Genomic DNA, 27,866 nt, shown 5'->3' with positions numbered 1-27,866 from the left:
TTCCACCTCCTCTGCCTCGGAGTGGCTTAATCTATAAGCAGGTTTGCTTATAGGTTTTGATCCTGGCATAACTTCGATGCCATGGTCTACTTCTCTAGATGGTGGTAAGCCGTCTGGCAAATCATCAAGAAAAACATCCTGAAATTCCTCTAATAAATTCATTAAAGTATCTATGTACTTTTTATTTAATGTCTCTTTCGCCTTGGATTTTTTCTTGTTTGAATCGTATGCATGCCAAAAAGGGTTTTTAAACAGTGGGTCTCGTCCAGGGCTATTTTGTTTTCCTTGTTTGTCTACGCAAACATCATCTACAGTTTCATCTACGGAAACAGAATTTAAAAGAGGGTAACAAGCATATACCTCTGCTATCTGGTCTTTGCGGACCGCTGTGCACAGCTCCATGGAGGAAATAAGTGGTGTGGCGGGGACAGTACGGTCGCCCTACAGGGTAATGACTCTACCTCCATGCTCAAAACGTAGCGTATTATGTAGGTAACTCCGAGCTAGACTAGGGCCCAAGCCATACAGCCACTCCCTGCCTAGATATACGTTTGCTCTAGCTAAGTGCATGACCTGAAAGTCAAGCGGAGCCTCTTAGTCCTGCATAGATAATGGGATCCCCAATACTACGGTATTCCATACCGTTTTGTCATACCCGTTGGCTAGGCCAACAGTATACTCATGATCGCTCTAGGTCTCAGTCAACCCCAACTTCTTGACTAACGAGTAGTTCAAGAAGTTGTGGCTAGCTCCATCATCGATAAAAAGTGTGACTCTACGGCCACCTATGGTGCCATACATGCGCACCATGTCATGCGGACCTACAGTAGGCTGCCACATCGCTGGTGTCACCGAACAAGTGTGATGCTCATCACAATGACACACTGTCACCTCTCTGAACTCTGTGAAACTGAGAGGGAGTCTCTGCATTGTATGCAATTGCGTAGAGGATTACCATCTCTTTTGGGCTCGTTGCCGCTCGTGCTGGCTTTAAGCTTTGGACACTCAGCCTTCGTGTGCCATACATCGTTGCAATTAAAGCAGCAATTTTCCTTTCGCGCTTTAATATACTCCTCTTTTTTTTTGGACTTCGTTGTCTCTTTTCTTCCTGGATGGTCGCGGTTTTTTAGACCAATGACCACCTTGTCCTCCCTGGTCCATCCTATCCCCCTGCTTATCACTGTGGAACCCTTTTCTTTTAAGGCCTGACCTCCTCTTCTCACTACCCTCGGCCCTGCTCGAACCACCACGTGCACTACGGCGCTTGATGTCATCAAATATCTGCGCATACTTAATTGCCTCTGCTAAGTCTTTAGGCTGTAAGGGCTCTATGTAGTATGTACTCAAGGTAATCATCTTTGAGGCCTCTTTTAAAGCCTCGCAATGTCTGGAATGCATCGATCCCCTTTAGCTTGAGTACTATCTCTCTATAGTCTGAGATGTACTGAGTCAGGGATTTGTTCTCCATCGAGCACTTGTCCCATAACTCCCAGCTTCTCTCCGCCTCATTAATAGGCAAAAACTCTTTTCGAAACATCGCTTCAAACTCCGTCCAAGTGGCAAGACGAGTTGTCAAACTCATCCACCACTTGTACGCTTTGCTGGTTAATGAGAGGCTAGCCTCTACGGGCTGCACTCGGCTAGGTTGCTGTCGCAGTGAGTGCAAGCCTGACCACTTCGCTAGAAACATGTTGACCGAGTCCTTGTTTCTCTCCTTCTCCTCGCCACCAAAACTAGGCGGCTTCAAGTCTTTCAATAACGACGAAGTTGTCTCTACGGACGGCCCCGCAGGCGCATCGGCCTATACTCCTGCAACCATTGGCGAGGCTACGCTCACCCGTGCCACAGGAGCTCGTCTATCACGAGGAGTCGGAGTACTAGCCGAGGCGGCTATTAGTGCGTCTAACCGTGTGGAGATGCTCTGTAGCATCGTGACTAAGTCAGCTTGGACTTTACCCATATTGTTCAGTTTTGCATTAAGATATTTAAAAAGTCCACTAGAGAGCTCCGTCTCTGTTAGGACGTCGGCAGGGTTCAATAGGTCATAATCGTCGTCGTCATATTCCAAGAGGTCCTCCTCGGTCCCCTCGGCGACGTCGGTGTTCATGTTATCTGGCTCATCGGCCAGAAAGGAGTCATCTGCTACTGCGGCCGCTGCGGGCTCGCTGTGTCCTAATGCAGGGTCAACAGACCAGGAGGGCGCTGGCGGATCACGCGTGATCGACGAGCGCACTCCGGACTGGACAACGGTCTAGCGTATACGGCCTGACAATTCGGTCGGGTCAAACCCGCGACCGAGGACAAGAGACCTAAAAACCCTAGAGAAGTAGAAGGCAGTGGGGACACACTACGCCTAGCAAATATATTTTAATTCTTGCACAAATATAAATGCGAGAACTCGGAAATTACAAAAAACGCTAATAAAATGAGCGGTGGAGAGAGAATAGTCACCCCCCTTATGGTCGCTTGCGACTGTTGTCGAATGCCGATTTGTGTTGCGCTGCGAGCCTCTACAAGTGTCGCTACTCTGGGATGCTCCGATCCGAGAGAGAGGTGCCTGCAACTCATAAAGAAAAATTGTTCCCCGCGGGAACCTGTGCCTGAACCATCGTGGATTATCCCTCCACTGCCGGGAGAGAGGTGTTCGTTGGATTTAAAAAAAAACAAAAAATAAAAATTCGTTTTTTGGCCTGACACGCGGTCCCCCCCACTGCAAGGAAAGGCAGACCCCTCACCCTCCGATAAGGTGCATCCGGCCGGGCTGGCCGCCGGCGCTGGCCTGGCTGGCCGCTTGTGGGCTGGCCGTCGGCACTAGCTTGGTTGGCCGTCGGCAGCACCAGGCAGGCCACCATTACAAGATTCCCACAACGCAGGCGATGGACGACGACATCACCCATCGATAGATGGTAAGCGCACCGACGACCTCACCTCCCCACAGCTCCAGAAACATGCAGTCGACCTCTTCTCCCGTTGTGAATGCACAGTCGACCTCTTCTCTTACAGAGAATTAAACACAAAATTGACAAGCTCTAAAGCAAAAAAAAAAAACAGAAATTGCTTACCTACAATGGAGAGCTTGGGTGTGTGCAAGAGAGAGAGAGAGAGAGAGAGAGAGAGAGAGAGAGAGAGAGAGAGAGAGAGAGAGAGAGAAAATAGAGGAAACCTTCCTTCCAGCTATGGCCAACTTCCTCTTCTGTCCACGACTTCTTGCTGTAGAAGATGATGAAGACCTTTGGGATAAGGTTATCCCCCCAATTTTGATTGAGAGCCAATCATTTAACAGCTGGGCCCGCTTCGCACGCCACTCGCGATCCCGACGCCAAGCTTTGATACCAATGTTAGATCACCGTAGCGCCACTACGGGTGCTACCACAGGAGGGGACGGCCTCTGGCTCACCACCCAGCCACAGAGGAAGAATGAGGAATGCCCCTCATCCCCAAGGCTATATAGTGTGTGGCTTGCCGTCCACACTAGCCTGGCCGCCCATGACTCCGCATGGGCGTCCTCTCCCACTGAACCCCGGATGGCCACGTCCTCGGCGCTCCGGCCGAGGCGTCGATGCTAAAGCCCCGTTTGGCCATCCGGTCTGCCGTCGGTCACAGGCGTTACAGCCTACGTGACACCATATATGTTCTCTTGCCATGTCAAGCCTCACAAGCCACACATATTCTGTCATGTCAAGCCTTAGAAGCCATACATTTTCTGTCATGTCAAGCTTCACAAGCCATATATGTTTTGTCTGTCAAGTCTTAGAAGTCATACATGTTCTATCATGTCAAGCCTCACAAGCCATACATGTTCTGTCATGTCAAGCCTCAAAAGACACACATGTTCTGTCATGTCAAGCCTCAGAAGCCATACATGTTCTCTTGCCATGTCAAGCCTTAGAAGCGACACATGTTTTGTCATGTCAAGCTTCACAAGCCATCATGTTCTGCCATGTCAAGTCTCAGAAGCCACACATGTTCTCTTGCCATGTGAGTGGGCTCACACCAAAGTCCTTCTTGGGATCCATCCACATGTCAGAATATGCAGCAGAAATGATAACCAAACTTGGGTAGACAAGAGCAAGTAGAATGCAGAAAATAGACAGCACAAGAAACACAGAGAGATAGGTGTGTAAACTCTTCTCTATACACAAGATCCCACAAAAGACTGAATGAGGAAGTGGTGGGGACATGGGGCCTATTTATATGCCCCATGTGAGCAGTCGGCCAGCACTGAAGGGCCTTCATGACTACATGAGCAGTCGGCCAGTAATCAAAAGGTCCACGACTGCATACATCCAGTCGGCCAGCAATCCAGAAGCCCACGAATGATGTGTGGGCAGTCGGCCAGCCACAGGACTGCAGATGGGACAGTCGGCCAACCACTAAGTGCTCCTGCCAACCTCTGGCATCCCTCCACACCACTGGAAAAAATGGGAAAAATAGGGAAAAATACGGGGAGTGAGGAAAAATGATAAAACACCTTATACAGGGCGGGCACACCCACAACAGAGGCCCTGTGTATAAATATAGACAGGAGATGACTTCTAACACCCCCTCTCAGCTCCTGGCTGTGAAACCAACCCAAGGGAGCTGGAGTGCCGCCTGAGCGTAGCCTGAGGTAGAGACTTTGTGAAGAGGTCCGCCGCATTGTGCTCCGTCGAACAATAAAGTAGCAAGATGTCACCAGCCAAGATCTTGTCACGTACAAAGTGATACTGGTCACGCTTATCATCCTTTATGTGGATGATCTCATCCTCACCGGCGGTCATGTGGAGCACATTAGAGTGACGAAGGCTGCCTTGTCAAAGGAGTTTGAGATGACCGACTTAGGCTTACTCCACTTCTTTTTGGGATTGGAGATCTGGCAGACCCAGAGGGGGTTTTTCGTCTCTCAACAGTAGGCCTTTGGGATGGAGAACTGTAAGCCTATTACTTCGCCGATGGACCCGAACACAAAGTTAACAGTTACTGATCCTTGCCTCGCAGTACCGGAAGTTGGTTGGTTCATTGATCTGGTTGCTGAACACCAGATTGGACTTGAGCTTCTCCGTGGGGCTGTTGAGCTCTTTTATGCAGACGCCATTGAAGACTCATTGGGACGCAGGATTGCGGATCTTGTGGTATCTGCAGAGTACGAAGGATCTGAGACTCTTTTACACAGGAGGGAATGGAGTCAGGCTCCAAGGCTGGAGTGACTCAGATTGGGGAGGAGATCCGGACACGAGGAGATCTACTTTAGGATACAGTTTTACCCTCGGCTCAGGAGCAGTAGCTTGGAGCAGCAAGAGGCAGCCAACTATTGCCCTTTCTTCGACAGAGGCAGAGTACCGTGCTGCTTGTGGTGCTGCTTGTGAGGTTGTGTGGCTGCGGAGGCTACTAGGCGAGATTGGGTTTCCATAGAAGGAGCCCATAGTCGGACCCTACTTCTCTATTTTCAGGACCCTACTTCTCTATTTTCAGGACCCTACTTCTCTATTTTCAAGGTGGCCCTGTAAGATGTTTGTAAAGTTAGGGCAAATCTGACGAGCTCGCTGAAGCCTCCCGCCTCCACCCTGCATTGCGCGCTTGCACGTCCCCCCCTTTTTTCTCTGTCGCCGGTTCGCCCCCCATCTGTCCGCCGTTTCGCCTCTTCACCCCCCGCCTGCCTTCGCTCCCCTCTCCTCGCTGTTGCGCCTCCCCCCTCCTCGCTATTTCGTCCCTTTCCTCTCCTCGCCGTTTCGCATCTTCACCCCCCGCCTGCCTGCTGCTGCGCCTCCTCCCCATTTCGTCCCCCCCCGCCTAGCTGCCTTTTTGTTTTTCCGCCCACTCTTCGCCTGTTCGCCTGTTCGCCCCCTTTCCGCCTGTTCGCGCCAGCGCCCCGCCTCCCCTCCCTTTCGTTGTTTTTTTGCCGCCCCCCCCAGGGCCTCTCCTTCGCTTTCCCCCTCTCCCTCCTCTTTCGTGCTACTGGTCACCCCCAGGGGGTTTTGTTTTGTTTTGTTTTTTTTTTTTCTTCATTTTCATCCGGTCTTCCGCCTCTTTGGGTGCAGCCCGCTTCTTGTAGGTTTTCCGCGTCTTCCGCCTCTTTGGGTGCAGCCCGCTTCTTGTAGGTTTTCCGCATTCGCCTCGCCTTCGCCTGAGCTTCAGACTCTGATGGAGACTCCTCCCGCCTCGCCTCAGAGGGACTCACCCGCAGCCCCCTCGCCCGCCCCCGAGGACATCCCCATCAGGCTTTCTCTTTCGCCGGAAGAGGAAGCGAGCCTCACTGCAGAGGTGGAACGCCTCCAGGCTCATTCCACCATCTGCCGTATAGTCGGCACTCGCCCCAGCAGAGGGGAGATCAGGGATCTTCTTCAGGCTCGCCTCCTTGCAGATGTGGGCAAGATTCTAGATGTTCAGCTCCTGGGCCGGGGCCATTATCAGATCGAGTTCGAGGCCGCCCAGAGCGTTGCCAAGGTCCTTGCCATGAGTCCTCTGGACATCAGGGGTGCTCGGGCTTTCTTCAGACCTTGGCAGCATGGATTTGACCCAGCAGCGGCGGAGCAGGGAGAGCGCCTCTTCCATATTACAGTTTGTTTCCCTGGTCTCCGCCGGGAGTATCTTCCGCTCCTCTCCAGGCTCGGAGCATTGGTGGGCTCGGTACTCACCTGCAGTCCGGAGAGCGCTGAGCACTGACCTCGCTCGAGCATCACAGAGGAGACCTATGCCGATTAGGGCCTCACGGATTTCATCTATCCGCAGTCGGCTGAGTCGCCTTGGCATTAGACAGCGCTCGGAGGCCTTTGATTATACCTTTACACGGCTTTTTGGAGCAGAGGGCCCCCATGAGCCAGCACCCATTCGAGTTCATGTAGTGATACCTTCGGCCCGCGGGGAGGAGGCACTAGACTCAGCGGTGGCCTTCTCGTTCCCTCTATGTGGACCTTGTGATCGGGAGTGGACTCTAGAGCTCGCTCTCAGCACTTTGAAGACTCAAGCAGTTGAGTTTTCTCACCACATGAGCGATCTGGAGGTGACTGATGTGATAGGCCGACTTTGGGAGTTGGCTCATTTCTTCTTGGATCCCGGGAGTGTGGATACCTCAGGGATTCGGCATTTGGTCGTGCGCATAGTGGCAGACTTGGCACGCGACCCTGGATATGTGAGTATACACGAGGTTTCTCTGTCAGAGCAGGAGGCAGTCGCCATGGGCCACAGCCACTGGCGCCTGATCCGGGATTCTTGCAGTAGACCGGGTGGGCAGATTCGCAGCCGTTCGGATGGGGACTACTCTCCATCCAAGCCGCTTGCGAAGGCCCGCCGTACGGCTGAGACAGCATCCTCCTCAGCAGGGCATCCATGAGGATCATCTCATGGAATGTACAGGGCCTTGGCGGAGCACACTTTATACGCTATCGAGGTTGCTTGAGGCAGGAGCTTCAGAGATGCCTGGTTGGTGGCAGCATTGACATTTTGATGATGCAGGAGCACCATTTGGGTGAGAGCAGGATCCGGAGATATGGTTCGGTGATGCCTGGTAGATGGGACACTTTTTGGTCTGCAGGGTTTGGTCCTTTGGGTGGACAGGGAGGAGTATGCATGGTTATTGCAGATGTATGGCGGCAGGCCATTGTGGATCGAGGGATCATTGTGCCTGGTAGAGCACAGTATGTCACTCTGAGGATGCATGATGAGCTATTGGGTGTGCTCAACATCTATGCGCCCAATCATGCTAGTGCCAGAGCAGAGTTCTGGACTCAGGTTACAGATGCATTGCCAGAGGCCGCACATTGGTGTGTTGGGGGAGACTTCAACATGCTTGAGGACCCGGCAGATAGGGTGGGAGGCAGTCATGTTACAGTGCACGGCACGGAGCTTGCAGCTTGGGACCGGTTTTGCATGTCACTGAGGATCACTGATGCATGGCAGCATGGGGCTTTCTCCCGGTCTCAGGACAGTCTTAGTTTCTCTCGGTCGGATCGCCGGCAGGGAGGGACTAATCTATCTCGGATTGATCGCTTTTATGTGGGCGATCGGTTAGGGGAGCGAGGGGGCTCCGTCGGCATTCTTGCTGGCACCTCATTTTCAGATCATGCGCCAGTTATATTGACATTGGAGGAGGGGACACGGGAGCCCAGCTTGCAGTTGAGGATCCCAGAGAGGGTACTTGCAGATCCCAGTCTCGCTGAGGACATTGAGAGGATCTGGCATGATAGTCAGTGCTCTGACCAGGATGCAGCGGGCCAGTGTGCCCAGGGACTCATTGATCTGAGCTCTTTTCTACACGCTGCAGCTTTGACACGACTGGGAGAGATTCGCGAGCGAGAGCAACGGCTGAGACGCAGCCTTGCTTCGCTACAGCGCCTTCAGGAGCAGCAGCCTGCATGTGAGTGGGTGGCGTCCCAGCTGAGCCAGGCACGCCAGGAGGTTAGAGAGGTAGAGGAGCAGAGACATGAGTTTTACTATCGTCGTCAGGCCTCTCAGTGGACGCAGCTTGGTGATAGAGTGACTGGGGAGTTTTTTGAGATCACTGGACCCCGTCATGCGCGAGCAGGAGTTCGCCAGCTTGGTAGACCGGATGGATCGATAGCTACTGAGATCGGGGAGATCAGAGCCATTGCCACTGCTTTTTATAGTGACCTGCTTTCAGCGGAGCCAGCCACTGAGGATCGAGATGTGTGCAGACAGACTGTGTGGGCCCATGTGCAAAGGAGGGTTACAGACCATATGCGCACAGTTCTAGGTGCGCCTCTGTCAGAGATTGAGCTTGCTGAGGCCTTGAGGGTCCTGCCGCGACATAGTTTCCCAGGGGAGGACGGACTGACGCCGGCCTTTTTTATGCGCTATTGGGACCTTTTGGGGCCAGGCCTCCGCAGGGGCTTTCAGCATGTTTTGGATACTGGGGTGATGCCGCAGAGCTTTTCAGAGGGCTTGATCTATCTTATCCCCAAGGGGGAGGGAGTATCGGATGACATTCGGCATTGGAGGCCTATTACGATCCTCAATACTGTCTACAAGGTCTTAGCAAAGGCCTTGAGTTTGAGGATCCAGCCCTTCCTGGGGGAGTTGATTCATGCTACTCAGACAGGATTTGTCAAGGAGCGCAGTATCCTTGACAACATCTTTACTTTCTGGGAGGCGACGGCCCGAGCTAGGTTTCTTGGCGAGGACTTGGTCGTGATGCTTCTCGATTTTGAGAAGGCATACGATAGAGTTGATTGGGGATTCTTAGAGGGCACTATGCTACGCCTGGGCTTTGAGCCAGGATGGATCAGAGGGGTGGCAGCTTTGTATTCCACAGCTCGCAGCCAGGTGCTGATTGCAGGAGGTCGGGGGCCGAGTTTTGAGCTGACCAGATCAGTCCGTCAGGGGTGTCCTCTCGCCCCTTTCCTTTTTCTCTTCTTTGCGGAGGCTATGAGTATGTATTTGACGGCAGAGGAGGTTGGTTTGAGAGGACTTCAGCTCCCAGTCCGGGGGGAGGATTTGCTTGATGCTGAGTTTGCAGACGACACGGGCTTATTTTTGCATGGCCAAGAGGCCAATCTTATTCGGGCAGAGCAGTCGCTCCAGGTTTTTAGTGCAGCTTCGGGAGCATTGATCAATTGGCGCAAGACAGTGGCCTTTTGGATCAGTAGTGCTCCCACTCCGGCATGGAGCCCGGACCCCGGTTTTAGATGGATTCCTCCAGGCACAGCAGTGCGGTATTTGGGATGCCAGATTGGCCTTGATTTGTCACCTGAGCAGCAGATTGCCCCGCTTCTTCTGAGCATTCGGAAGAAGCTATTGTATTGGAGTACAGCTCGACTATCCTTGGCTGGGAGGGTGGTGGTGGCAAATCAGGTGCTGTTAGCGACTATGTGGTACATTACGTCTTGCTGGATTTTCTCGAGCTCTTGCATCAGCCAGGTACAGAGGCTGATCAGGAACTTTCTGTGGTCTGGGCGGGACGGTCAGCCAGCTCGGGCAAAGGTTGCATGGGCAATTATTACACTTCCGCTGGCTCAGGGCGGTTTGGGCATTATAGATCCAGTCGATCAGAGTAGAGCCTTATTGGGGAAGCTTATTGTTCGGGGGTTGCTTCCAGGCGCTGAGCCTTGGAAAGAGCTCCTCTTGCAGCGACTGCAGGCTCGGGCGCCTCCTGCAGGGGGTACTTGGGCACCAGAGATTCGCTGGATCTTCATAGAGATGAGGAGGACAGGCCTCAGTAGAGGATGGGAGGACAGATTTGCTTTGAGTATCCTGAGGGCTTGGGAGCTGCTGAGACCGGGGCTCTCCCAGCGGCCTCCTTCTTGTGTTGAGGAGCGGGCCAGGCAGCCGCTCATCTGGAGCCCAGCGGTTCGTACAGAGCAGGGTCATATGCTGGGTTCTCGGCCTCGTCTAGCCTGGGGACCTTTAGCGGCAGGCCCAGCTCGTAGTTTTGGAGACTGGCAGGCTTTCTGCAGTCTACCAGAGGAGACCCAGGTGGAGAGGCTGAGTCACTTCAGAGGGGGGTTGATTATGCGGGATGATATTCAGGAGGCACTTACAGAGGAGTGGTTCACACCTCTCGAGCTAGTGGCCCCACGGTGGATGGGAGCCTTTACACAGTTGGAGATCCTGATTGCTGTCAGAGCTAGCACTGAGGATGGCAGATGCCTCTATTATGAGATTCAGGATGAGGGCAGACTCCAGAGAGTGGAGGTGGAGTCGCCTTTGGTTGCAGAGTGCACCTTTCAGAGGATTCGGGTAGTGGCTGCCGCTTCTCGGAAGTGGCATATTGACCCCGACCCTGCTGACGTGCTCTCGGATTGGCGCATATGGGCATATGCAGCGCGCCCCTTGGCCCGGCTACAGTGGGACCCCGGGGAGTACGAGTGGCATGATCCTTATGCATCCCTTGAGGCCACAGAGATCACCTTTTTCCAGTATACTGTTCGGCTGGGACGGCATATTTTGACGGCGAGGAGGACGGTTTCTCCAGCGGCAGCGGGGCATTGGCGATTGCAGGGACTATCACAGGAGTTCTTGGAGGATTTCTGGGCTCGGCTCTGGGCTAGTCGACAGGCCCGCAGGATCTCGGCTTTTCAGTGGCTGGTCGCCCACAGGGGCTCAGCAGTCGGCACTTGGCTTGTTTACAGCGGTCTTCCGGCGGCCTGCGTCCGATGCGGCCACCCTATGGAGACACAGAGACATTGCCTTTGGGACTGCCCTCAGGCACAGCAGATTTGGCTGCGGATGCTGCGTATTCTGGCCCCCCTCTCTCCAGAGGGTATGTTTACGTGGGGTGCCGCTGCTTGGTCGACTTCGTCAGGGCCTGCTATGGGCTATGAGATGGAGCAGGGCAGTCAGGCCATCAGATTTATTAGGGGCCAGCCTCGCCTGGTTCCGGCACCGGATTTCTCGTCCGCCAGCTGGACACAGGAGAGGGATTTACGATGGGAGCTCCTCAGCAGCCTCACCATCTGGTTCACCTGGAGGGCCCGGTGCTTTTCGGCCTTTGAGGGGAGATTAGAGCCACCAGCAGAGACTGTTCGGGGGATTTGGCAGGAGTTGATCCACACCCTGCGAGGACAGTACGACCGCATCCGGTGGATGAGGCGATCTTACGGCGCCAGGCCTTCCACACCACTTGGCGCTGCGGCCCGTTCTACACCCTACACACGGGATCCCCCCGTTGGCACTACAGGCCACCTGTTTGGCTCTTCCCCCCCCCCTATTGTATGATTTAGCCGCTCAGTTCTTTAGACTGATGCTTGTATTTTGCAGCACCTAGGGAGAGTCTCCCGGGCTGCCATGATGTATTCACTGCTCTTCCCTCTTTTAGGAGCAGGAGAGATCTCTTTTGTAGCCCTACGGGCGTTTTTTACATAACTAATGAAAGGATCTTTTCTCGGAAAAAAAAAGAAGGAGCCCATAGTCATCCAGTGCGATAACCAGAGTTGTATAGCTATTGCTCGGAACCCGGTCTTCCATGCCCGGACCAAGCATATAAGCCCTGGGAGCCTGCTTAAGACCATACAAGGCCTTACGTAACCTGTAAACCATCCCTTCAGATCGTGGAACAATAAAGCCTGGAGGCTGCTCAACATACACCTCCTCCTGCAGGTCACCATTAAGGAACGCAGATTTTACATCCATTTGATACACGGGCCACCTCTGAGAAGAAGCAAGGGCAAGAACGGTCTGAATCGTGGACATCCGCGCTGTCGGTGCAAAGGTATCCTCGTAGTCGATGCCTGGCTGCTGAGCATAATCTTTAGCCACAAGTCTGGCTTTGTGTTTGTCCACCGACCCATCAGACGCATATTTGGTCTTAAAGACCCATTTGACACCAATGACTGACCGCTTCGATGGACTCGGTACCAACTCCCAAGTGTTGTTCTTCTCGATGGCATCAAGTTCCACCTGCATGGCTTTCCTCCAAGTATCCTGTGAAAGGGCTTCCTTTACGGAAGTGGGCTCTTTGTCCCGCATGATACGAGACATCAAAGCATAGTTCACCTGAAGAAGCTCTGCTGTGTTGCTTTTATCTCGGACTCTATGTGATCTTTGAGGGCCGTCCTCTGTGGTCCACTCGGAGGGTAGCTCCGTGACACCTTACTCCCGAAGGGTGTCCAACAACCACCTAGGTACTCGAACAGATCGTGGAGCCTCCTGTGGTCGCGGGGGCTCTACTCTAGCTGCGGGCTCAACCTCCTGTACTGACTGAGGCTGATCAACTGGAATGATGGTATGGGAATCATCATCAGACTCCTCTGGATCTCCAAGAAGTGGCGGCTCCTCGACAGTGGAACATGCTCGTCAAAGACCACATCCCAGCTGACAACAATCTCGTTCCTGTCTGGATCATACAACCTGTATCCCTTGGAAAGAGAGTTATACCCCACAAATACAAGCTTGCGGGACTTGGAGTCAAGCTTCCCCCTCTGCTTCTTCGGAATATGTACATATGCGTCACTCCCAAAGACACGGAAGTGTGAGACATTAGGTTTCCTACCAAAGTATGCCTCAAATGGAGTCATATGGGGTACTGAAGTCGTCGGAGATCGGTTGAGGGTATGGACAGCCGTTGCCACAGCCTCTCCCCAAAGCGGATGAGGAAGATCACGATGCTCCAGCATGGTCCTCGCCATCTCCACCACAGTCCTGTTCTTGCATTCAACAACTCCATCCTCCGAAGGGGATCCAGTATTGGCCAGTTCCCTTTTGATGCCATGATCTGCACAAAGCCTGAGAAATACAGTCGAGGAGAATTCACCTCCTTTATCAGCCCTGAGAGTCTTGACCTGAAATCCAGACTCTTTCTTCACCATCACGTGCCAATCCTCGAACCGAGCAAAAGCTTGGTCCTTCTGGGAAAGAAAGTAGACCCATGTGAATCTGGTACAATCATCAACAAGCAGCATAAAGTAAAGAGATCCTCCCAAAGATGGTGTCTGCTGAGATCCACACAAGTCAGTATGAATCAACTCCAATGGTTTCGAAGCCCGCCTGAAAGCCTGCTTCGGAAAGGATTCCCTGTGCTGCTTACCACGTATGCAAGAACTGCAGTGCCCTTGCCTACTACCAACATCTGGCAAGCCAACCACTATCTGGTCTCGAAAAGCTCGCCTCAATGCATCCACATTTAAGTGGCCAAAACGAAAGTGCCACAAATCGCCAATCTGAGAATCTGTCAATGAGGAGAGTGCAGAGAGCTTGTAGATACCATTCTCCACACCGCCTTCCCAAACAACCTGGCCAGTCTCTCGGTCCCGTAGAGCAACTGAATGCTCCTCAAATTCCACCCGAAAGCCAGTCTTGCATACTTCATGCATTGACAGAAGATGAAAACCCAGAGCAGGGACATAAAGAACACGGGAAGCATGCTTGCCCCCCTTGCCGTCGGGAATAATCTCCATCCGGCCCTCACTATGTATCGGAATAGTGGAGTTATCGCCGATAAAGATGCGACCTGACTGCCGTTTCAGATCCAGAAAGAAGTCACGGGATGGAGTCATGTGCCTGGAAGCACCACTGTCAAGAATCCATTCCCGGGTATCCTTCGTGGTGAAGCTAACTGCCTCCTCGCTCGAAGATGATGAAGCATCGGAGTCCACCATCTCTAAGTGCACAAATGCCGGAGTCTTTGCAGCTGAGGCTGAGGAATCAGCACTCTTCCCTGTCCGCTTAGGGCACTTCCTCCAATAGTGGCCTTTCTCGCCACAATCATTACATGATCTTTCGGCCTTCAGCTTCTCTCGTTCTGAATCAGGTTTCTTCTCAGAAGACTTCTCCGGTGAAGCCTTCCCTTTGCCCTTGTTGTTATTCCGGCCTTTCGACCGTTGGGCAGTTAAGGCCTCCGAACCTCCGATGTGAGGAGGGTTCGTGAAACGTTCCTCCTGGTCCAAGACCATAGCATTGGCACAAGCTCCTCCCAAGTAATGGTGCTGAGCCTGCCACTCGTAATAATCAACGAGGAATAGAAAGCAGAATATTGAGCAGGCAAGTGGGACAGCAAAATGATGGCCATGTCTTCAGATGATATCTCTTTCCCAGCTTGTAGGACTTCCTGCTGAAGGGCCTGCAGCTTGTTATTGTGTTCCCGCATCGTCGAAGACTTTGCAGGGTTCATAACTCGCATCTGCACTTCCAAGGAGATCCGTTTCATGGGTGATACCCTGTTATACAAAGAAGATTCCATATTTTTCAGCATTTATTGGGCATTTTTTACATCATTTATATATTTTCCTTGGACAACTGCAGTCGGCTAGCCCTGTAGCCAGCCGACCAACACCCCATGTCCATATAAATAGCTCAGCATATCATCCATTTATTCATTCATATCATAATCAGCATTGAAGACCTCATCGCTTGGAGCCTTCAGCACAAGGAGCATAAAGCGATTGCAGAATTCAGCACCTCATACCTCAGCGTTTTCCTCATCAGCTTATAGGAGCATCAATGCTTGAGCAATTCAGCCTCTATGCAGTAAAACATAGCATCTACAGCATTCAGCATTCAGTTTCCCTTGCATTTTCTGCATCCATACAGTTTTCAACGCTCTCATATGCATCGTTTTGAGTGCATAGGCTCGAGATTGGTCATCATTGTTGCTTCTACAGCCGTGTACAGTTCAGACCGACACTTGGTCCTCAGAGATCGTGTTTGGCTTATCGTCAGTCCACCGTCAGTCTCTTCAAAGTAATAAAGCAAATACTATTCCGGCAATGGGATAGGGGGCCCTTCACTGGGTAATCCAAGACCCCATACGGTGTACAGTCTCTCTCTCTCTCTCTCCCTCTCTTCGTTGCGCCCCCCTTTCCCACCCGCCCCCTCTCTCTGCGCCCGTCTCTCTCTCTCTCTCTCTCTCTCTCTCTCTCTCTCTCTCCCTCTCTTCGCTTCTCTGTGCGCCCCCCTCTATCTCTTCGCTTCGCTTCTCTCTGCGCCCCCGTATCCCCACCCGCCCTCTCTCTCTCTCTCTCTCTCTCTCTCTCTCTCCCTCTCTTCGCTTCTCTGTGCGCCCCCCTTTCCCACCCGCCCTCTCTCTGTGCGCCCGTCTCTCTCTCTCTCTCTCTCTCTCTCTCTCTCTCTCTCTCTCTCTCTCTTCGCTTCTCTGTGCGCTCCCCCTATCCCCACCCGCCCTTGCTCAGGCCCTCAAGGCAGCAACATAACTCTCCCTCTCTCTCTCTCTCTTTCCCGTTGCCCATCTCTCCTGCTACTCACATACGCACCTGTGCACCTATTGCCCACCTGCGCACCTTAGTTGTAGGGTAGGGTTGTAACCCACCTCCAAGCAGGTAAGGGCTTGCACCTCATGGGGGTGGGGTTCGTGAAGAGCAACCTCTCAAACAGTCCAGCAGTTTGACATGGCCAGCAAGAAAACCTTCTCCGAAACCCTTATCTCCCCTCCTACCAAACCCAATGAAAAACCATCACCATGGGAGCGGTACCTCCTGGGCATGATTCAACATCTTCAGCAAACAAATTCAGCCTTGCAAAATGAACTACATCAGACAAAACAACATCTTTCAACCCTGGAGAAACAGATTAAGGAACAACAACACGAAAAAGAAAACAGGGAGAAAATCACACAGGTAAATTTACTTGATCCACAGCCTAAAGAAATTCTCATTAAAGAAGTAATATCATAGATTAATGAAGAGAACGAGCAGCAATGGATTGCAAAAGAAATTAGGGTGGGTGGTTTGTCAGAGGGTTGGGAACAAGTGGAGGTATTGGAGGACGAGGAGATTGCGAATGATACTTATGTCCCGGAATGCGAGATTCTTCAAAGAAAGATGTGCAGAGCTATCCCTTTCATCGACATTGGAGATCCCTCAGTGGCAATCAAAGGAAAACATGTGGTTTTGAGGTACGCAGATATGAAAGACAAAATTAAAGTCATGAAGCAAACAAGGTCACTTAAGGGAACGAAGGTGTGGATGGCGGATGAACTCATAGCCACACAACTAAAAAACAGGAAACAAGAACTCAATAAAGTATACGAAGCAAGGAAACAAGGAAAATGGGCAGTCTACCGTAGAAGTAGAGTTGTTATTGCAGATTTCAGGACAACCAAACATGGTAGTAATGAAGAGTAGCTGCTAGAGAAATCCTTCATGTTATCTAGGATTCTCCTACGGTCATGTAGGGAATTTGAACTATTTTTAGTTTTATCTCTATTTTCATTTTGTTGCCCCCGAAGTGGAATGTAATCACATGGATGTATCTGATTAGTCCTATAGGTCAGATGTGGCCTCTAAAGGACGTTAATATAGTTTTCTCTTTCTCTTTCTCTTTCTCTCTCTCAAATCTCTTAAAGTTTGAAGTCTTAAAGTGGATTGCTAAACTCGCGAAACTCAGGATACAGAAGACGGTGTGAGCATTTGTGTGACAGGATCCTCAAATCAAGAATACTTCCGCTGCATGTTACACTAGTCGTTTAGCTATATAGTATAGCCATGTAGTATGTACTTTTTTGAGATTATCTGGATTTCATTACTAGTGAAACTTTGTTTTAGTCATCATTATCTATTTATATTAGGATGTTTGAAGTATAAGATTCTTGGTTGCCTATGGATGCTTGAGATTGGAATCTATATGATGTTTGATCATTGATTATTGATGAATATGGGTGATGTTTTCTAGCATTGTATTGTCTTTTACATTGAAATATTACGTTTTCAAAAAGTTTTTTGTGTGCAAGAATAGGCTAAGGCCTAAATATACTTGCCAAAGTAATGAGTATCACTTGAGTTCTTGCAATCTTGCTTCCTTGTGTCTATTGCATCTCTCTCTCTCTCTCTCTCTCTCTCTCTCTCTCTCTCTCTTTTCCATATCCATGCCTATGCTTCCACACACCATGGCTTGACCTCTCCACCTCTCCTTCCACTCTCGCTCACTTTTCCTCTTGGAACTGGCCACGTTTCCAACATGGTATCAAAACTAGGCTCCATTCCGTCACCATGCTTCAGTCATAAGCATAGTTGCATTCAAACGCGTTTGATACGCGAAGCAAACGTTTACAAACGTTTGAAAAAAAAAACGTTTGAAAAAAATTTCAAACGTGGACTTTTTTGGGGGTTTTTTTTAACGCTTCGTCGCCCATCGCATCTCTTGCGCCCCCGCCCACCGTCTCTCTCTATTTCGCCCCGCCCATCGTGTCAAGGGAGTCGAGCGTATCTCTCTTGCAAGTTGCGCCCACTCTCTCTCGAGTGACGAATCTGCCCGCCCATCGTGTCTTGAGTCTAGACTCTCTCGAGTCTCTCTCTTGCTCGACTGTGCAGGCACAGCAGGTTGAGGCAGCCCTGCACAGTGCACACAGCCGGGCAGCCCATCTCTCTCTCTTGCGTGATTGTGCAGGCACAGCAGGCTGAGGCAGCCCTGCACAGTGCACACAGCCCATCTCTCTCTCTTGCGTGACTGTGCAGGCACAGCAGGCTGAGTCAGCCCTGCACACAGTGCACACAGCCCATCGATTCTCGAGCAGCAGTCTTTCTCTACTGAAATTTGAAGGCCCAGCACTGCCACTCGCCAGCAAGCAGCAGCAAGCACCTTCCACTGGTGGGACTCAGCAGGTGGGAGTCGGGACTCGGGACGAATATACAGGTAAGTTGGTAACAGGGTTTTAACTTGTGCAAATGGGACGAAAGCGCAAAGCTGAATGGGAGCATGTGTCCATTTTGAAAACAACTGAAAAAGGCCAGACTACATGTAGATGCAAATATTGTGGGCACACTTGGGATGGTGGTCCATCGCGAATAAGGGCACATATTCTTGGTTTATCAGGTCATGGTGTGGGAAAATGTAATGCTGCACCCCAAAATGTAAAAGATGTATGTCGCAGATTGCATGTGGGTGGAGTGCAAGACTCCATGGCAAACATTGATGCATGCGTATCTGATTTGGGAGAGGCTTCTCATGGTAGTGTCGATGTACATGCATCAAATGTTGCAAGTGGTATTGGGCCTTCTAGCTCTCAACAGCACGTGAGCAGAAAGAAGGTGTCAAAGACACAGGGTGCTCTAGCTAAAGCTTGGGATGTACAAGCACGAAAAGAGGCAAACATTGCTCTTCGTCGCTTCTTCTATGCGGAAGATGTTCCTTTTTGGAAAGTTAGAAGCCCATATTTTCTTGACATGGTGAAGGCAATTGGGCAAGTTGGGCCAAGCTATAAGCCTCCCTCATATAACAGCTTGCGTACAAAAGAGCTTGTGGATGAAGTCAAATGCGTTGATCGTGACTTGCTAGACATTAGAGAAAAGTGGAAGAGATATGGATGCAGCATTGTTTGTGATGGATGGTCAGATGCAAGGCGCAGGCCAATTATCAATGTAATGGCTACATCCATATATGGGTCTGTTTTCATAAAAGCAGTTGATACAAGTGGGGAGTTCAAATCTGGCGAGTATATTTTTGGCATCTTGAAAGATGTAATCCTTGATATTGGCCCCGATTATGTAGTGCAGGTGTGTATGGATAATGCCTCAAATTGTTTGCGGGCTGGTGATTTGATCGAGCAAGAGTGGCCTAACATCTTCTTCACTAGATGCACTTGTCATTGTTTGGATCTATTGTTGGAAGATATTGGCAAGCTTCAATGGATTGCTCCTATTTTGGCTCAAGCAAATCTAATTGTGACATTTGTTACACGGAAGCACACAATCTTGGCTTTGTATCGTCAATTTAGTAAAAAGGAATTATTGAAGCCATCGATGACGCGCTTTGCTTACTCTTTTATAATGCTGGTGAATTTATTGGATGACAGATGCTACAATGGGTTGCGTCGTATGGTTGTTAGTGAAGCTTGGACAAGGAAAAAGGTCTCACATACCGTGAAAGGCTTGGATGTGGCTAACATTATATTGGGTGCAAGCTTTTGGCAGGAGGCTAAAGTGATTGTGAAAATTTGTGCACCTATTTTAAAGATCCTTCGTCTTGCAGATAGAGAAGGCGCCACCATGGGTCTCATGTATGAGATGACAGATCGCATGGTTGAGAAGCTGCAGGTTGTAGGAGGAGTGGATGCAAATAAACTGCAAGACATTAAGAATCTTAGTGTGGATAGGTGGGATATGATGCATTCACCTTTACATGCTGCAGCCTATGTTTTGCATCCTATTTGGAGAGCTAAGAATCCTGGTGGTGATTCTTTATCATTTTGTATCAGCTGGCTTTTGTTCTCTAGAGTCTAGACTCTACACTAGTCACTCTAGAGTCTACACTGCAGTTTGAACTTTGCGCAGTGCACAATGCGCATTTCAATTTTCAATTTTCATTTGCTTCAATTCAATTGCTAGTTTTGAGCATAGTTTTTTCAAACGTCAATCAAACGTCAAACGCGAACGAGTATGAAAGTATGATACGAGTTTGATTCAAACCCTTGACCTGAATCAAACGCAACCCTAAGAATCACCACCAGGATTCTTAGCTCTCCAAATAGGATGCAAAACATAGGCTGCAGCATGTAAAGGTGAATGCATCATATCCCACCTATCCACACTAAGATTCTTAATGTCTTGCAGTTTATTTGCATCCACTCCTCCTACAACCTGCAGCTTCTCAACCATGCGATCTGTCATCTCATACATGAGACCCATGGTGGCGCCTTCTCTATCTGCAAGACGAAGGATCTTTAAAATAGGTGCACAAATTTTCACAATCACTTTAGCCTCCTGCCAAAAGCTTGCACCCAATATAATGTTAGCCACATCCAAGCCTTTCACGGTACGTGAGACCTTTTTCCTTGTCCAAGCTTCACTAACAACCATACGAGATAACCCATTGTAGCATCTGTCATCCAATAAATTCACCAGCATTATAAAAGAGTAAGCAAAGCGCGTCATCGATGGCTTCAATAATTCCTTTTTACTAAATTGACGATACAAAGCCAAGATTGTGTGCTTCCGTGTAACAAATGTCACAATTAGATTTGCTTGAGCCAAAATAGGAGCAATCCATTGAAGCTTGCCAATATCTTCCAACAATAGATCCAAACAATGACAAGTGCATCTAGTGAAGAAGATGTTAGGCCACTCTTGCTCGATCAAATCACCAGCCCGCAAACAATTTGAGGCATTATCCATACACACCTGCACTACATAATCGGGGCCAATATCAAGGATTACATCTTTCAAGATGCCAAAAATATACTCGCCAGATTTGAACTCCCCACTTGTATCAACTGCTTTTATGAAAACAGACCCATATATGGATGTAGCCATTACATTGATAATTGGCCTGCGCCTTGCATCTGACCATCCATCACAAACAATGCTGCATCCATATCTCTTCCACTTTTCTCTAATGTCTAGCAAGTCACGATCAACGCATTTGACTTCATCCACAAGCTCTTTTGTACGCAAGCTGTTATATGAGGGAGGCTTATAGCTTGGCCCAACTTGCCCAATTGCCTTCACCATGTCAAGAAAATATGGGCTTCTAACTTTCCAAAAAGGAACATCTTCCGCATAGAAGAAGCGACGAAGAGCAATGTTTGCCTCTTTTCGTGCTTGTACATCCCAAGCTTTAGCTAGAGCACCCTGTGTCTTTGACACCTTCTTTCTGCTCACGTGCTGTTGAGAGCTAGAAGGCCCAATACCACTTGCAACATTTGATGCATGTACATCGACACTACCATGAGAAGCCTCTCCCAAATCAGATACGCATGCATCAATGTTTGCCATGGAGTCTTGCACTCCACCCACATGCAATCTGCGACATACATCTTTTACATTTTGGGGTGCAGCATTACATTTTCCCACACCATGACCTGATAAACCAAGAATATGTGCCCTTATTCGCGATGGACCACCATCCCAAGTGTGCCCACAATATTTGCATCTACATGTAGTCTGGCCTTTTTCAGTTGTTTTCAAAATGGACACATGCTCCCATTCAGCTTTGCGCTTTCGTCCCATTTGCACAAGTTAAAACCCTGTTACCAACTTACCTGTATATTCGTCCCGAGTCCCGACTCCCACCTGCTGAGTCCCACCAGTGGAAGGTGCTTGCTGCTGCTTGCTGGCGAGTGGCAGTGCTGGGCCTTCAAATTTCAGTAGAGAAAGACTGCTGCTCGAGAATCGATGGGCTGTGTGCACTGTGTGCAGGGCTGACTCAGCCTGCTGTGCCTGCACAGTCACGCAAGAGAGAGAGATGGGCTGTGTGCACTGTGCAGGGCTGCCTCAGCCTGCTGTGCCTGCACAATCACGCAAGAGAGAGAGATGGGCTGCCCGGCTGTGTGCACTGTGCAGGGCTGCCTCAACCTGCTGTGCCTGCATAGTCGAGCAAGAGAGAGACTCGAGAGAGTCTAGACTCAAGACACGATGGGCGGGCAGATTCGTCACTCGAGAGAGAGTGGGCGCAACTTGCAAGAGAGATACGCTCGACTCCCTTGACACGATGGGCGGGGCGAAATAGAGAGAGACGGTGGGCGGGGGCGCAAGAGATGCGATGGGCGACGAAGCGTTAAAAAAAACCCCCAAAAAAGTCCACGTTTGAAATTTTTTTCAAACGTTTGTAAACGTTTGCTTCGCGTATCAAACGCGTTTGAATGCAACTATGGTTTTGAGGTGCTTCATGTTATGATGTTTTAATGTTCAAGTAAATATGGATTTGTTTAAAAAATGCTAAAAAATTAGGGTTGCGTTTGATTCAGGTCAAGGGTTTGAATCAAACTCGTATCATACTTTCATACTCGTTCGCGTTTGACGTTTGATTGACGTTTGAAAAAACTATGGTCATAAGGTTATTAAGGGAGAACATGGCTAGTTTACTTCTCTGCATTGATGTGATGGAGTTGGAGGCTGGTTGCTTCTTTTGCATCTAGGTCTCACCACCTTCACTCTGAGGAGAGGTGTTGGAATAATCAAGTCTTAGTGGTGTGAAAGGTTATTAAGGTGTCAACCACCTCTTATTAAGAGATTAAAGATAAGGGCACCCTAGTGCCTATAAAAGCAAAGTCTTGGGTTGTATTTCATACTTGCCAAAGTAATGAGTATCATTGACTTCTTGCAATCTTGCTTCCTTGTGTCCATTGCATCTCTCTCTCTCTCTCTCTCTCTCTCTCTCTCTCTCTTATATCCATGTCTATGCTTCCACACACCATGGCTTGATCTCTCCACCTCTCCTTCCACTCTCACACTTCCTCTTGGACCTGGCCATGTTTCCAACATGATTTGTGGATTGTTTGAAACCGTCTTCGCAAGCAAATGTTGTTGCAGGTCCCATGATCTTTGAGGCGAGGGAGAGTTCCAATTATGGAACTCAACTATAGGGGCAACAGAAAGGCAAAGACAAGGGTCGCCAGTCCAAGGCAAAGGATAGTAAGGACAAGCCAAGTGGGGGAGTCTCCATGACTCGCCTCATCCTTGAAGAGCGTCGCGCCACGATGGTTGCTGGACAATGCTTTTATTGTGACTCCACCATCCATGACTCACCTCATCCCTGAAGAGCGTTACGCCAAGATGGTCGTTGGACAATGCTTTTATTCTGACTCCACCAAGCACATCTCGAAGGATTGTCCGAAGACCTAAGAGAAGCAATTTGAGGAAGAGGCTTCTTCAGAATCGGAGCAATAGTCTAAGGAGGCAGCTTCTTCAGAAATGGAGGATGAGTGTGAAGGAGATTGTTGGAGATGCAATCTACACCTCTAGAGAGAACCAGCTCACGTGGTGAGACTGGGTTTGAATCTTGGCAAGTTGAGGTTTCTACAAATTGGATAACCGGAGGTCATCTATTTCCTTAAGGTTTTGGGGTTGGGATGGCTAGACCAATTTGTGGAACACCTCAGTTAAGCGCGCTTGCGCAGGAACACAATTGGGATGGGTGACCTCCCGGGAAGTGGGAGGATCCATGTTTTCAACATGGTATCAGAGCCGAGGTTGTGATGTTGGAAGCTAAGACCTCAACCAAAGTGTGGCTTGAGGGGGGGCGTTGGAGATGCAATCCACACTTCTAGAGAGAAACACAACTCACGTGGTGAGACTAGGTTTGAATCTTGGCAAGTTGAGGTTTCTACAAATTGGATAACCGGAGGTCACCTAATACCTTAAGGTTTTGGGGTCTGGATGGCTGGATCAATTTGTGGAACACCTCAGTTAAGCGCCCTTGCGCATGAACACAACTGGGATGGGTGACCTCTTGGGAAATGGGAGGATCCGTGTTTTCATCAGAGATGCATGTGTGCATGTTTCAGCTTTTTTCATTTCTTAGGTCGAGAGCACACCCAAGGTGTTTCATTGCATCATGCCAGAAGTACAATCAAAGGAAGTTTTTACCCAGGTCTCTGAGGGAGAGTCTTCATAGTTGCCGTTTGCACTCAGTGGAGAACCTTTTGCTTCAGTGGTGGTTGCTTTAGTTTCTGCGGGCATTTAGGAGGACTTTTCTCACTTGCCGTTTGCATTGGGTGGAGTATCTTTAGCGTCTGATGTCATGGAGGCACCATAGAAAAACATGTCATCACATTTGTCCTCGTCTTGGGAGGATACGCTAGTTGGAGTATCTTTAGTGTCTGATGTCATGGAGGCACAACAAGAGGGCATGTCACTCACCTAGGATGGTGTGACAAGAGTTTATAGTTGAAATTGGGCACTGTTTCTTGAGTGGAAAGGGTTTACTGTTCTAGGAGGGTGGCATGAGCATTCACCACTTTTAAGATTGTGGGAAGGACCTTGTGTGTCCCCTATGTCGCTTATGGGAGGGTGTTGAAAATAAGCTCCAGTAGGAGTGGGTTTGAGTGCGTGCGTGTGCGTGCACCAAAGAGTACGTGCAAGCTTGAATGGTTTGTGAGTGATTGGGTGAGTTGGATAGAGTGTTAGGATAGAGAAGATTGAGTGATGTAGGGGATGAGGTCAAATATGTGTTGTAAGCAATGATGTCAAGATACGTTGTCTTGGCTATAAATGTTATACTTGGCCTCAGCTTGTGTAAGAGATTTAATCAATAATTTGGTGTGCATTGAGCATTCTCACTTTGATTAGGACTACTTGGCTGATTAGTGTGAGCTTTGCTTAATCCTCTATTAATTAGGTTAAATCGTAGAGATTTCCTAGCCTTCCCCCATCACTAGTGGACCCAACCACCTCTCAGCCATCAGCCTTCATGTTATGGCCCCATGGGTCACAATGGCTTGCATGTATACTTGAGGCTAGTTTTATGCTTAAGGCAGCCCTAGTGTTGCGATGCCATAGAATATAAGTGAAACTTGTGGGCACGGGATGGTGTGAAAGCCAGTAGTCATTGATAAAAGAGCTTTTACTCTACTATCGGATCCCGGGCTACCGTGGTATGGGACACACCATAGTCCTTGTGTAGAGCATGGTCAGAGTGTTTGCCTAGCATCATGGCTCAAGGGTGCTTTGTGGGAGCTATGTTTGGGAGGTGAGCCACCGGTTATGTGTATATGCTGGACCATATAGACTGTGAGAATGCTTTAATTTAAATGTATTTGCTGGTGTGCTTTTGTGTGGGAATGTACTGTTGAAAACATGGATCTAGAAATGGCTATAGTGGATTGTGTGTCCCTTTTCGGTTTTCCCACCTCAAACTGAATTTAGTAGGGAAATTTGAGTTTCGTGACTAATTGCAGTTGGGTTCCCCTTTTCCGGTTTCTCCCCCCCTCAAAATGAGTTTTAGGGCTGTATCTGTCAGCCTGACGATATACTTGGATGGAGGCTCTTTTCTAGCACGTTTCTCATCCATTTGCACCACTTTCTATTGTCTGAATTGATGCAGATTTCCCTTGCTCCTTATCTTCTTTCTATTCCATTAGTGCATGTGACAGTTTATGAGCAGGTTTCTCTTTGCTATCTGACAAAGGTACTAGTTAAGGTATAGAGAGAGGTCAATTTTCAGCAAGAGAATCTTTTCAACATTCAAGTTTCAAATCATGTTTGAAGGTTATAGATTCTTCATGTTCATGCTGTTCTGTGTAAATAAATATCTATTGAAACTTATATCATCATCCTTTTTTCAGACCAAATACAGCAAGGTCACTTTATGACAGTACTTAAGCTGAGACATGGAGAATTGGCTGCTTGCCCATTTTTGCATTGTTTTTAAAATTCCAAGTGTAATTGGCTGTTGGCAGCATTCACTGTTTCTACATAAATGGCTGCCCCTGCTGATTCTTTCTGGTTTTGGAGACGGGTGGGCTTGACTATAGGTGTTAGGCTTTTTTGGCCAATCCTGTTTGTTGTTTGTAGAAGCAGTAGTTTAATGTTAGCAGAAAGGTGCCTTGATTAGCTATTTTTATTATGTGGCTTTGCATTAGCTGCAACACAATGTAAGATAACATTGCATGCTCATTGGAGAATGTAAGGCAATGATTGTCTTAATATAGCCTTTATTGTCTTTTTAAGATATCTCTTCTAGGGATGGGCTTCTCAAATCAAGGGCACTTCTTTAGTTTCTGATTTATTTGTCAATATAAAAAGGTAGGCATTGTGTATGTTAGGTGGTTCAGACCTATCTTTATATGCCTAAGGGCTGATGGTCTCTCTTAAAAATCGTTTGTTAGCTGTTAAGTAGTCAGGTGTATCCCTGGGTTGTGACTCTGGTTTTCAGAGGCACTTTACCACCTTTGTTTGTGGATTTATCACCCAGGTCCGGTTTACATTCTCAACAAACGGATTGGAGCTGTTCATGCCGCCTCCATACTCAACTGTAATTCAGGTACAGCCAAGGCTCAGGGTTATCTATTTTTAGTTCAACTTCCTCAGATTTTGCCAAGGTATAAACTAAAATTAGAGGCTGTTGTGCAGGAGTCTCAAAATGGCTGCTGGCATATACCCCAAACTGGGGGCGATGACATTGAATCTCCACGAGAGTGGTTGTGTGTGACAAGGTCTTACATGGACAGATCACATTCCGAACTGGAAACTGCATTATTAGAAAGAGAGTTCGTGAAGAGCAAGCTCCTGAATGCAGACCGTGGTGAATCCGATCCGGTATCACCTTCTGGGAGAGAAGCAAGCGTGTGTAGTGCAGCTTCCATATCTCCTGCAAGTTTGACCTGTCTCCAAAGCATGGTACAGCAGAACGAGTCACCAACGGTTTCTGAAACATTCTTGAAACTGGAGGCAGCAGAGAGACTCGCAGATTCTCCGATTTCTTTTCAAATATAATGATTCATTTTCTTAGATTGATTACTAGATTTAGTTGATTATGAATAGTTGTAATAGAGGCGTGATTGCCTCTCACTCATCGTAAGTCTCAGGAGGAGTGTTCAAATTGAGTCATTGTCTCTCTGAGGGTGAAGATATACAGCAATTTTGAGTAGTTTTTTTCGAACCTTGCCTAACCGTTGGACACCTCTGTGCGGAGGAGCTAATCTCGACGTCATTGAGAGAGAGAGAGAGAGAGAGAGAGAGGATTGAAGTATGAAGCTCTAATACTCCAATGCATTCACATCATTTACTAAAATGGCCTGAACTACAGCAAAATGTTGAGTAGTTTTTCTTAAACCTTGCCCAACCATTGGACAACTCTGTGCGGAGCAGCTAATCTCCGCTTCATTGAGAGAGAGAATTGAAGTATGAAGTTCTAATGCTCCAATGAATTCACATATTCCCCGAACTTGGACATTTTTGTTTGAATTTGAAACTGGTTTATGACTGGGCCGATTTCTGACATGCCATGTATTAGGTGTCTTTGGTGTATACGCGTTGGGGAAAAAAGCTAGTTGAGTTTTTTTCTAATGGATCTATTAATCCGTCCTTAAGCCAGGATGTGGTGGGAAGACAAATGCAACCCATTGCAACTTTTCAACTCGTTGTTGCACATCCATATATCTTAGGAAACCACGTGTGTTTGGGGTGGGGGAGGGTGGTGGGTCGTGAAAACCTCATTTGCACACAGACAATGAAACCTTCCGTGCATCTTGCAATCAGGCATCTCAATAGATGGTGCTCCCCGATCTCCTCTCCTTGGTGATACATTGTATGCATAACTGTGCCTTCAAAGGTATGCCCTCCATTTCTCAGTGTCTATATGAAGGTGGGGAGAGGACACCTTCAGTCGGCCAATGATGGAAATCCTCATGGCGTATAGATAGCCAGGTTTCTCAATACACTATCTTTCCTGACTCTCAAGAAATGCTCTTTGTAAAATTGAGGCTTTGTGGGAAGCTCGAATGGAGATAGCTTGTCCAGCCCATGTGATGATGGAATTTGATCTCGTTTCGAAAGAGATCCAAAAGAGGTGCATCTAGGATATTCCAACGGAGGGAAGTGATCCATTCGGAGACCATGTGAATCAAACCAGTTGGTGATTTGAGAATGCCATCCTGGCAAGAACACTTGGTCTTTATCCTGTGTGTATACATGATGATAGATGTCAAAGGATGGTCTAGTAAAGAGCATCGACCAATGCACGTGCCTTGAACTGAAGAGGTAAAATCTCATGTGGCATCAATGGTTTACTTGTGATCATCGACATGAGAACATCATTATGTGCAATCT

At 48.8% G+C, this 27,866-nt stretch overlaps 1 protein-coding gene across 2 annotated transcripts in view; it reads left to right on the top strand.

Annotated features, from left to right (window-relative positions):
- Window positions 1–26,641, top strand: part of LOC147642418 (proteinaceous RNase P 1, chloroplastic/mitochondrial-like) — a 46,852-nt gene extending 20,211 nt beyond the window's left edge. For both annotated transcript variants that reach the window (XM_086806300.1, XM_086806290.1), the window contains 2 exons: window positions 26,011–26,079; window positions 26,169–26,641. In XM_086806300.1, the coding sequence (XP_086662426.1) occupies window positions 26,011–26,079; window positions 26,169–26,531 (432 nt within the window). In that variant the 3' untranslated portion in view covers window positions 26,532–26,641. The remainder of the gene's footprint in view (window positions 1–26,010; window positions 26,080–26,168) is intronic.
- The last annotated feature ends 1,225 nt before the right edge of the window (window positions 26,642–27,866 follow it).

This window comes from Cibotium barometz, chromosome 1 (assembly GCF_041138505.1).
Source record: "Cibotium barometz isolate CiBa-2024 chromosome 1, ASM4113850v1, whole genome shotgun sequence".
NCBI lineage: Eukaryota > Viridiplantae > Streptophyta > Polypodiopsida > Cyatheales > Cibotiaceae > Cibotium > Cibotium barometz.
This window is presented reverse-complemented; position numbering and strand designations above follow the sequence as displayed.